Source organism: Propithecus coquereli, unplaced genomic scaffold (assembly GCF_000956105.1).
Source record: "Propithecus coquereli isolate 6110/MARCELLA unplaced genomic scaffold, Pcoq_1.0 Scaffold81, whole genome shotgun sequence".
Classification (NCBI taxonomy): domain Eukaryota; kingdom Metazoa; phylum Chordata; class Mammalia; order Primates; family Indriidae; genus Propithecus; species Propithecus coquereli.
In genome coordinates, this window is record NW_012154285.1 from 2,079,100 (window position 1) to 2,090,794 (window position 11,695).

At 44.0% G+C, this 11,695-nt stretch overlaps 1 protein-coding gene across 1 annotated transcript in view; it reads right to left on the reverse strand.

The window, feature by feature from the left end:
* TMEM132B (transmembrane protein 132B) overlaps nucleotides 1–3,406 on the reverse strand; it is a 162,711-nt gene extending 159,305 nt beyond the window's left edge. Inside the window, exons 1-2 of the mRNA XM_012663400.1 lie at nucleotides 3,388–3,406; nucleotides 2,408–3,299 (exon numbers count right to left, since the gene is read on the reverse strand). Of these exons, the coding sequence (XP_012518854.1) occupies nucleotides 2,408–3,299; nucleotides 3,388–3,406 (911 nt within the window). The remainder of the gene's footprint in view (nucleotides 1–2,407; nucleotides 3,300–3,387) is intronic.
* Between the last annotated feature and the right edge of the window lie 8,289 nt (nucleotides 3,407–11,695).

The following is an 11,695-nucleotide window of genomic DNA, read 5'->3' on the forward strand; positions in this document are numbered from 1 at the left end:
AGACTGAATATATTTAATACAACAGACAATAGCCAAGCTATGGACAATAGATCTCTGACCCACCACCTTGCAGCAACCAGTCTGGGAAATCAAACCACCACCTCTGCAGCAGTCTGCCCAGAAGGGTCAGGACTTGGTCCATGATTCCCAGCTTTTCTTCGTTGTCTCTGCTTCCAACTTAGGGCCAACCAGAGAAAGCCAGACATGCTCCCTGAGCCCATCGCATAAGAAGCCCACCTCTGGTTAACCTGCCTCCGGCTCCCCAGGGCCAAAGCCTGCAACCCAAGCACACCTGGGACCTTCCCTTTCCCCAGTCCCCTGCTTGCCTTTGAGTCTCCGCAAACACGAGCGATGGAGGCCAACTCCCCTGCCACAGTAAGCTCTGAATAAATGTCCTCTGTCTTCATTTGGATGATCTTCATTGATTTCCACAATTTCAATGTGTTATTCTCTGGCCATCACATAAAGCTTAATAGATAACCTAAATAACAGTACTTGCCTCCTTGAGTTGTGTGTTGACAGAGTTTAGTGAGTTGATTAATGTAAAGAACTTACAATATGAGCTGAACCATCCTTGGTCATCAGTGAATGTGAGCTAGTGCTGTCTGGGCCCTTCCCCTGGCCCGCAATGCTTTTCCCAGCCAGACTCCATGGTTTCCCTGACCCCCAGATCATCTTCCTTCCCTGTCCCCTAACTTCTCATCCAACAAAGTTCTCACCACACCAGAGATTAGCAATAAGCTTAGTCTTATGTGTCCATGGCCATCTCGCCATTTATGTAAAACAAGAGTCAAATCTATATTTCTTTATGAACATATATGTATGTAAATGCACATTTTTTTAAATCTAGAAGGATACTCTTAGAACTTTTTTTTAATCTCATTATTTCTTGGGAAAGGATTAGGATGTGGAAGGAGGGTTCAAGTGAAACATTCAGTTTATTTGGATTCTTTGAATCTTTTATATGAATAAATGCATGTATCATTCGTGTAAATTTGCTACCTGGTGTTAGGGACCTCCTTTAAATCCAGCCATCTCCACGAGAAAAGTTTTCAGTTTCAGGTTCCTTGGTGCCCTCCCTGTCCCCATAGGTCATATTTATTCTTTGCTCTTTTCCCTTTTTCCAGGCTCTAACATTTATGAGATGCTACTTCCCTAATACCTCGGTACTGCCTTCTTGCCTTTTCAATTACCTACTTAGTATTTTCTTTATACCTCGTTAGTGGTTCTTTATATTAAATTCTTGCTTTTAATATATTCATGTGGTCTCAGTCTCCTGACTGGACTCTACTCCCCCAATTTTGAACCATTCTTTCTCTGCCCCCAAATTCCACTCATCCTTCAAGATCCAGCTCAATAGGAAAACTCCACCCACCGCAGCACACGCCACTCTCATCCCTGAATTCCTGCAGACTTTGTGGTCTCTGTTACCCAAGCTCAGACGTGATCACTTGTTGCAGGGGTTGGCAAACTATGACCTATGGGCCAAATTCGGCCCTCTGTTTTTGTCAATAAAGTTTTATTGGAACATAGCCATGCCCATTCATTTATGGCTGCCTTCATACTACAACAGCCAACTTGAGTAGTCACCAGAGAGACTACAATGGCCCACAGTGCCTATTTACCATCTGACCCTTTCCAGAAAACGTTTTCTGGCCCCTGGTCTATTATCTTGCATGGCTATTTCATGTTTTGAGTTTCTCACTACACTGGACACTGCAGAACTCTTAGCACATGACAACACCATCTAAACCTCAGCACCAGGGGACTTGACCAAACTAGCAGCATAAGGCTGTTGCACAGGACAACCTCAGCCCCCTGAAAGTGCCTGCCTGAGAAAGCACAACGTGGCCAGGGGGATTTACTGTTTGCTCCAGCCACACACTCCTGATGATTGGGCTCCTGACCTCCCTTTCTAGAGCATTTACTGAAACTTGTAACTGTAAATATGTGTTTCTTGCCACTGAGAAGCATCTCTCTCCCAGGACCATTCCTCTGAAATATAATCATCAAGAAAGACAGGGCCTCTGTCTCCCAGCCTCTGGGAGGATCAAACCCTAACTCTGCTAACAGCCGGCGAGCACATGCAGCCGGCCCCGTTGTATCGCGCTGATCCCCCCCACCTTTGTGCCATTTCACTTCTCTGATTCTACTGAGTGTCCCCTTCCCCTCCCTCATTCTCCTTTAAAACACTCAAATCGTCCCTGCACCCACCAGGACGGAGCTCAGCTCTCTCCCTACTGTCAGTAGTCACTGAATAACATCTGTTTTCGCCACATTAGGTATGGCCAGCTGCATTTATCTTTGGCAATATTCAGTGAATGATCAACACCCATTTTGTTAACTGAAAACTCTTTGATTACTAAGAGTTTGTTTCCAACCCATCCAACCCAACAAAGCCTCTTACCTAAGAGTGAACTGGTCTGCCACAGAGCCACTGGTCAGAGAGACCAAAAAGGTAGCAGTGTCCCCTTCCCGGACTAGGTTCAGAGGTACTGAGATGACGACATTCTCATCCAAGCTCACCAGGGACCACTTCAGGTCATCTTGCGTTGGGTAGACCACCACGCTCCCAATCCTCTCCCGGGTGGGGAACATCTGCTGGGGGCTCTCCTGGCCCGAGTGGATGTTGTTCTCCCACTTGCCTTCCTCCTCCAGAGGACACTGGCCGGCCTCATCAGCCGGGTAGAGCGTGAAGAACAGCTCCATGGCGGTGCCCCCCAGCAGGGCCGGGATCTCCTCCTCGGGCTCCAGGTCCAGGCCGGAGCTGAACCACTCGGGCAGCAGCTCCAGCTCAGCCACACACAGCCCCGGGGCCCCTTGCAGCCGGCAGCTGGCGGCCACTTCCCTAGCCTCTGGGAAAGCAAACATCTTGACGCAGGGCAGATCTTCCGCAGGGTCACTGTCATCCCAGCCCATGCCAGTGACGTAAAACAAGGTCTGCACTTTGGGTCTGTTGGAGTAGATGGAGCTGTCGAGGATATGGGATTTCAATTTCCAGTTGAAGGGAAACTTCTCCATGTTGCCAAAGGGCGTAGACATCACCAGGAATTCCCGGGGGATGGTCTTCTCCACCGAAAACGGGCCATAGCTGGCGTTGATGGCTGGGGGGCTCCTGGCCCGGTAGATGAAGAAGGGCTCCACGCGGGCCTGCAGACTGGAGTTCCTGGTCAGGTCCTGGTTGGCTTCTTTAAGGAAGAAGGACTCCTCCGCATTGGAGATGTGCAAGCGGGTGGGGAGGTAGGCTGGCAGCGAGGAAAACCTCTGCAGGCTGTCCACGATCCCGCGACTCTCCGTCACTGCATGAGAGGAAAGCAAAAGAATAAAACCGAGTTCTGATGCATAACGAGATCAACGCGATGCAGTCTCACCCACTGCCCCACAAACCGCCCGCCGGCCACACCATTCCTGCCCTGGGTCTCAGCACAACGAAAGTCCTGTAATTACATCAAACACATTCCTCAGGATCTTCCCAAAACACCATCCCGGGGTGGGAAGGGACTCGTTTGCCACTGATCCAGTAGTCCTAGGGCTGGTCAGTGACCTCCCAGAGGGAAAACATTGCTTCCTCCTGCAAAGCCCCAAACTCGGAGGATCATGGTCCTCTGCATTGTTAATCACCCCACAGAGAGTAGGTTGCACGCCTACCAAGCCTACCGATCAGGCATTGCACCACTGAATGCGACACGGTAATGCTTCGTTACTCGATATCTACGCTTCTCTCTGTCACTCCTAGATGTGAGGTCTGCCTGGGCATTAAGGCAGCTCCACAGTTCCTACTGAAATGAGGGCGAAGCTAAGGCTCAGGGTTCCCACTTCTAGAAATCTCTCCTTCCAAAATACCAGTGAGGATTCACAAGGATGTATCTACATGGGACATTCACTGCAGCATCGTTCAGAATTGCAAACAAACAAACCTAAGAGCATATGTGTGGGGCTGGAGGCCTGGGTTTGAATCCGGGCTCTGCCACTTCCTAACCTTGAGCAAGTCGCTGAACCTCTCTGTGCCACAAATGTCCTCATATAAAGTAGGATGTAAATATCAATTATAGCTGTTGTGGTTGTTGTAAGGATTAATGAGTGAATAAATATAAGTGCCTAGAACACTGCTGGCACACAGAAATGCTGAATCAATATTTACCTGCTATTATTCACCTGCTATTATTATTACTGTATATTATTTCACTTCACACTAAAGGTTGGTCAATAGGAGATTAAACTATATAAACATTTTATAGTGAAATAGTAGGCAGCTGTAAAAAACATGAGATAGATATTTATGAACATACATGAAAAGATGCCCACAGTATGTCGTTAAGTACAGAAAAATATTAAATGTCATTTATGATCCTATTTGTGTAAAATTTTAAGATTCTATACATACATACATAAATGTATAAATATTTATGTTTGTGTGTCTATAAAACCCAAAATGCTTTTTATCATTTATGTTTCTACTTTCTTTTAATATGTCACAACAGCCATGTATTATTTTGTTAGTTAAAATACATAACACATACCTAAACATGTATGTGTGTATAAATGCATGTATATGTGTGTTTCTTAGCATGTGCTGCTTTCAAATGGAAACTCACAGACAGTGAAGACCCAACAAGCTTTTTCAAAGTGAAGACCGCCCACCAGGAACCTGGGTCAGCAAATCAGGCCAAGAACAGACAGAGATTTTTTTTTTCTCTTGTCCTAAAATAAGCCTCCACCACTGGAGGCCAGTTTTCCAACCAATGAAAGAAGAAATGGGACCTGACAGCGGTGTTTACAATGTCGCATCACTAGAGGAGGAAACTGCAAATAAATCCCATTCCATTGCCTCTGACTCCTGGTTTCATGTTTTTCTGCAGCCATTACAAATTCTGCAAAATTTATCTTTCTGTTGATTTAAATATTTTTTTGGCCAGTTCAGGGGTGTTCTTGGTGAGCTCTCCTTTCCTCGAGGGTAACAAAATTGTAATTAGGAGATTGCGAAAAAAATACAGCCCACATAGGGGCTGATGCATCCTTCCTCCAAGAAGGCGTTCAGAAAGCAAGTTCTCCTCAACTGTCATCAACATGACCAGTCCCGTGTTAGATTTATTCCTGGAGGAGGATAATTACCTATTCATCCCTCCAATTATTTCTCTAAATATATTTATTATTCACTTATTATGTTTCCAGTACTGTGGCGTGTAAAGATAGCACAGGGACGAGACAGACATGGTTTCTGCCCCCCAAGGAACTGGCAAACTGTGCAGAGAACACAGCTAACATTCAGAAAGCAGTTAGGAAATTGGGCATTAAGACCCTTAAAAATATCCATCCCAGGAATTCACCTAGGAATTTGTTCTAAGGAAATAGTCGAGAGAACAAGAAGGAGATTAATGTGCAAGTATGTTCATCACAACCATGATGTATAATGGCAACACCCTGGAAGCAACCCAAAAACCTGTCATTAGGGAAATTATTACATAAGTGATTAAAACCATGCTGTGTGTGTGATATTAAACTGCCATCAAAACCATGATTTAGACAAATCCATAAGGTCATAAGAAAACACGTGTTAATTGAAAAAGAAGAACTCAACACTTTTTAAAAATTATCTCAAATCTGTTAACACACACATGCTATAATTCCCTTTTATAATATAGGCCTCCAAAATGTATCCATATAGGTTGGGCAGGATTTTGATCAAAAGACAGAAGAGGGAGAAATGATCTTGAAGAATTAGCCTCATCTAAAAGAAAGTTTTAGCGGTTGATGTCACCAAGGGGCAATTTGTGTTTTGACACTGACAAGCAATGCAGAAGCACAATTCCAGATGAAATTTAAATTAGTTGTTTTTTTTTTTTTTTTTGGTGGTGGTTTATGTCCCCTTCTCCAAACCAGGATGTTAAATTCCAGGTGAATTTGCTCATGAATTGATTGGCAACAGGAGCACAGTAAGCAGGGAGCACCTGCCTTGTGCAGCATGACAATACTCTTCCACCAGGCTAAGCTCACACAGCCTACCAGATGTGGAAGTTAGGGGTTCAGATTTTACATTCTCATAAACTTAGGAGACGTCCAATGCAAAGTTTAAATCCTGATTTATTTACAGATGTGGGAAAGGAAATTAAAATAAATGCAAACTTTCATATGCTCTGTTTTCATTGTGGGTTGGTTTATTCTTTTATCTTTTATGTAGGTACTTTACACCTCTCAAAAATTGATTTACAAGAAATTTAAAGCTATACCTTCTCTTCCTTATTGTAGCCAAAGCTTCCATTTTATCTGAAAAGGCAGTCCGAGGTTTACAGTCCTGTCCTACCATAACTCAAGCAAAATGCAATACAAATTTTGTCTGAAAGCTTATAGGGAAAGCCATAAACATTGGCTGCCAGGGCCTCATTTTGTCCTCCGCCCAGATTGGAACAAAATACGATATCCAAATTCAAGAGCATTTTATGAAGCCATGCGACTGTGTCCTGAGAAATGCACCATGGCCTCAGAAGCAGACGCCGCTGCCTTTAATTGCAAAATGCCACAAACTAGCGCCTTTGTTTTTCCCATTGGCAGGTAGGCCATGTGGCCCGCGTTCTGAATGTGAAACGAGGCCCTATTTAGTCCCTCTGCCTATTTACTCAGGAGCTTGTCACCACCAGTTGGAAGGAGAGCACTGAGAGCACGAAATAAGGAAGGTCAATGAGGCCCAGCTGAAAAGAACCCCTCATCACTGCCCTCCCTAGGAACCAAGAAGAGAATCGAGCTCAGGTTCAGAGAGAGCACAAGGTGCGAGACAGAAGCTCTGTGGCTAAAGGATGCTCTGACTCAAAATGTCAATGGCAGATGTCTCCAAGGAAGCCCCAAAGAGAGCTTCAGGCAGGAGGGAGGGGAGGGGATTAATATTTTCCTAGAGTGAAGCAACTCACAAGGCACTAGGAACCCTGGCAGGGACTGGTGATCCAAAGAGAGTGTGTGAGTGTCATGGCTGTGCTTGGCACACAAAAAATATTCCTGGACATGGGCCCTGGTGAGGACGACTTGGACTTGTAGCCTTAAACCCCAAGATGGAGCAGTAGTTCTAGTTCCAGCTTCTAAGTTCTAATAATCCAACCTCCTCCCTTTTTCCCTTCAACCCAAAAGACAGTAACAGCTTCCTGCTGTTATTAATTTCTAGATTACTTTACCATGCCCGGATGGTACTTTACCATGCTCAATTTGCTTTCTCAGATTTTCCATCACCTGAGAAACTAATTCCCTTTATTAAATTCTCTCTGTTAAAATACCTACAGGGATTTCTGTTTTCTTGGCTAGAGCCTAATATATCTAATCACTAGTCACTTCCTCCTGTTATATTCCTATCACCATCTGAAATTAGCCTTTGTATTTTTACTTGTTTACTTATGTACCATCCTTTCTCTCTACTAAAATTCTACCACCATTGACAGCAGAGACTCTGACATCCATTTACTGCTAAATCTCCAGTACCTGGCAGGAGAAATTACATAGATGTTTGCTATCTGTCAGTTAAGACTGCCTTGGCTTAATGCTTGAGAGAAGAAATCTGTGTTCCTTCTGAGTTTCTCTTTGGCTTCTTCCCAGAGTTGTTAATAGATACCATTTTTATTAACATTGCATTTGCCCATCACACTATCACTCCATTCATTTCCTCCTCAAACATCACATCACTATGGTCACTAAGCTGGCAGCTAGGTTTGCAAAGCAAAAAGCTGAAATCTTCAAGTCGGAGGAGAAAATATCACTTTAAGGAGAAACATGCCATTTACAGGCTAACACGCCTAAGTGTATGTACCTGCTATGGCAGATGATTATCACAACAGTTGTAAGATGAGTAGTCTTAGTCCCTTTTGAAAAATGATAAAAATTGAGGCATTGAGAAATTAAGCAACTTGAACACAGTCAAAGTTAGGATTCAAATCAGCTCTGTCCAATTCCAAAGTCTTTCCACTTCTTTGTATTTCCTGCCTGGCCTGGCAGTTCTACAATGAGGCCAAGGGGTTAGCCACGTGGAGGTCATCGGAATGCTCTGTGCTCACAAAGCCAGGTTCATGGACACAATCACTGTATACCCAGTGAGGTTTTCATTGCTCTGTGGTCACAAGTGACTGTGTCTCCCTTCCCAGATACCCATTACCAGCCTGGACCCCCAGGCAGAGCAGAAAAATAGGTACAGCTGACCCAGAGCATCTCAACCCAGCTCCTAGCAAAACAGCCAGTGATCCATGCCTTTAAGGTAGTGATAAATGTGGAAGAACATTACCATCTATAAACTTCCTTACATATCCCAGAGCCTCATGGGGAAGTAGCCAATGCAACAATTCAGACCAAATGCTCTTTTAAGGAGGCTGATTGCAGGTGGTCATTTATCCATTAATAACCAGCTGTGTGGGATGACATTGTAAATTTCCATTCAGTTTGTCCATTCGGTCCTTTCCATTCCTGCCCCCACCGTATCCCTTCATTGTGCCCTGGGGAACAGAGCCTTCCTTCCACACTTTGAAACACGAGTCATTCACTACAGAACCAAAAAAGAAAGGTAGCAGATACTTGATTGCTGAATTCAAAAGCCACCAGTATAGCAAGATGGAAAAAGTCAGGTGAGTGTCTCCCTTTTACAATTAAATAAAACATACCACAGGCTGAAAAGCAAGGAGAGACCACACAGACGGGAGAGCAAGAGGCTACCAGTGCCAGCTGGGCAGGAGGAGTGATGTTTGCCTTTGTCCCAAGATTCTTCTCAACTCTCTAGCTGGGCAGCCCTGTGTGGCCAATCTGGGGGGGTCATAGGAACAGGAAGCAGATATGAAGCAAGCAGGAAGCAGATGGAGAGCAAACAGGAAGCAGATAGGAAGTAGATGGAGAGCAAACAGGAAGTAGACAGGAAGTAGGCAGGGGCAGACAGGAAGTAGACAGGAGGCAGGCAGGGAACAGACAAGAAGTAGACAGGAAACAGGCAGGGAGCAGACAAGAAGTAGACAGGAAGCAAGCAGGGAGCAGACAGGAAGTAGACAGGAAGCAGGCAGGGAGCAGACAGGAATCATACACAGAGCAAATGAGAAGGCGCAAGTGACTCCTCTCAGCTCCAGCTTTGCATTCTCCTCTATCTCCCCCTATTGGCAGAGCCTAAGAAGGACCAGCTGGAAGGGCAAGTTTGGAACTAAGTCGATAACTTAATAATAGCACACCCCATTTAACAGAGGAGGAAACTGAGGCAAGAGTGGTTAAACCACACACCTAGCAAATGATGGTGGCAGGACAGGAATTCTGGCCAACTGGCTCCATGGTGTGCACTGCTAACCACCACTCTATATTGCTTCACTCTAAGGAAGTTGCAGGAGGGAAAAAATCATAGTCCTAGAATTCCAGGATGCTCTATAATTCCTCCCTGGTCCAAAGGAAAGCATGAAGACCCTAGGGAGGTATATAAGGTAAAACCTAAAAGGTGGGAGTTCTTAGAGAAGAAGCCAGGATCCAGAGTGGCTTGTCTCTATCAGAGGCTGCAAAATGGTGCTAGGTATCATGGAAAACTCCTAGGTACTGCAGTCTATAGAACAATCAACAAAATAGAGAATACAGGAATAACATCAGTTCTGAGGAGGAAGATAAGGAATTTAGTTTGGATGTATTTGAGTTAAGGTAAAGGGGAGATATATAGGGAGATAGCTGAAAATATGAATGTGGAATCCAGAGGAGGTAGAGCCCTAATTTATCTCCCCACGAAAGTAAGCTCCTTTTAGACTAAGTGCTCCATCATCAACTACCTCTGTATTCTCTAAGACAAGGATTCTTAACCCTGGCTGCATGAACATACGTATTATACTTAGACCCACTCCCTCAGAGTATATTCAAATGGTTTCAGTTGGAGCCCAAGATTTTTCTGTGTTCCCTAGATGATTCAAATGAACAGCAATAGAAAGAATCACCATTCTAAAAATTTAAGGACACTACTAGGTACATAGTAGGTGCTTTTGTGTATATTCATAAAATAGTCAAGGCAAGAAGAGCCACTCATGAGGGAAGTCTTGGATCATGTACCACCAAGGCCATAAAGGATTAGAGATGACTTTGTAAGTTACAGTGATGAAAAAGATATAGAAAAACAAAAGCAAATGGAAATGAGAATAGAATCATCATTATCATTTATATAATACTTATTTACCAAGCACTATTCTGAGCATCTTACAGGTATTAAAATGATTATCATCATTATAGTCGTCACCTGCATAATCCTTATTATAGACCAAACACTATTCTAAGCATTTGATAGGTATTAACTCTTTTACTCTTGACAATCTTTTCATTATGAGTATTTGGTTATTATCCTCACTCATAGATGAGGAAACTTAGGCATAGAGAGGTTAAGTGACTTGCCTAAGATCACACAACTAGTAAGAGTCAGAGGCGGAATCTGACCCAGGAAGTCTAGCTCCAGGCAGAGTTCAGACTGTGAGCCACTATACTCTGCTGCCAGAGGAAAACTCAGAGAGCAAGATCTACCTTGTAAGACCTTAAGAATGAGTAAAGGGAACTGCAAGTGTGGCTCTGAATTGCTCAGCGCTCAAAGCACAAGATTAGGTCACTAGTTGCAAACTATCCATAAGACGAAAGCAAGAAGCAAAGCTTTTTCCGGTGCTAAGAGAAATTCCTGTGGTGAGAGCCCCCACTGGCCCCTGGGTGGCACACAGCATTCCCACAGCATCGTGAATCTGTTAAGATGCTTCCCGTCGTGGTCCCCCATGCAAGGCGGGGCTAGAACAACAAAGGATGATGAAGTGAAAGCAATTCTGCAGAGGGCAACGCAGTGTGAGCCAAGACAGCTGACTGCTTTGGGATGGTCTGGCTCAGCAAAAAAATAAAATCCAGAAAATGATTCTAAAAACTCCCACCTTCTGCACTCTCCCCAGGAATGTGCTTTCTTTCTTCCCACACCAGCCAACATCTTAGGAAGAGTCAAGAGGCAGAACACATGAGACTGTATTCTGGGAGTGCAAATATTCTACATAGATAATCAAAGGCAGATGCACAAGATTTAAGACACAACCAGGAGTATTGATCTTTTCTTTTATGATTTCTGTCACTGCTTTTATGCTGACAAAGTCCTCCCCAATATCCCAAGATCAAACACACGCTCACCTACACTCTTGCCTAGGTTTCTGTGGATGGCGTCTATACATGGCTGTGTGTCTCCACACTTTCATATTTAATTCTTCAACCCATCTAAAATTTCTATTGGTGTATCATGGGAAGTGAGAATCTGATAGAAGTTAAAAACTATCATGCACTGAATTCAGCCAGCAGAAGGATCTTACTTGACTTCACAGTTTGGGTTTATTTTAATTGAATTTGAATACTTTGTGTCAGGGTGCACACACATTCTCCACTGTTCTCCAATTCACTAACACCCACTCACACCCCCTCTTTTCATTCATTCATGGTATGTGCCTCAGCCTTGATCTTACAGATTGCCTCTCCAACTAGCTAGCCATTTTCTCCAAACCATGTTTGTATAGCTTATCCCTCTCCCACTGATTTCTAATGCTCTCTGATTATGTTTCAGTCCTTGATAGATGCCAGAGTCTACTTGTGAGCTATTTATTTAGCTCCTTTGCTCTGCGACTATACTCATGCCAATACATTGTAGCTGAAATTAATGTGGATTTACAATATAGTTAATTACATAAGAGTGTTATGGACTCAATAG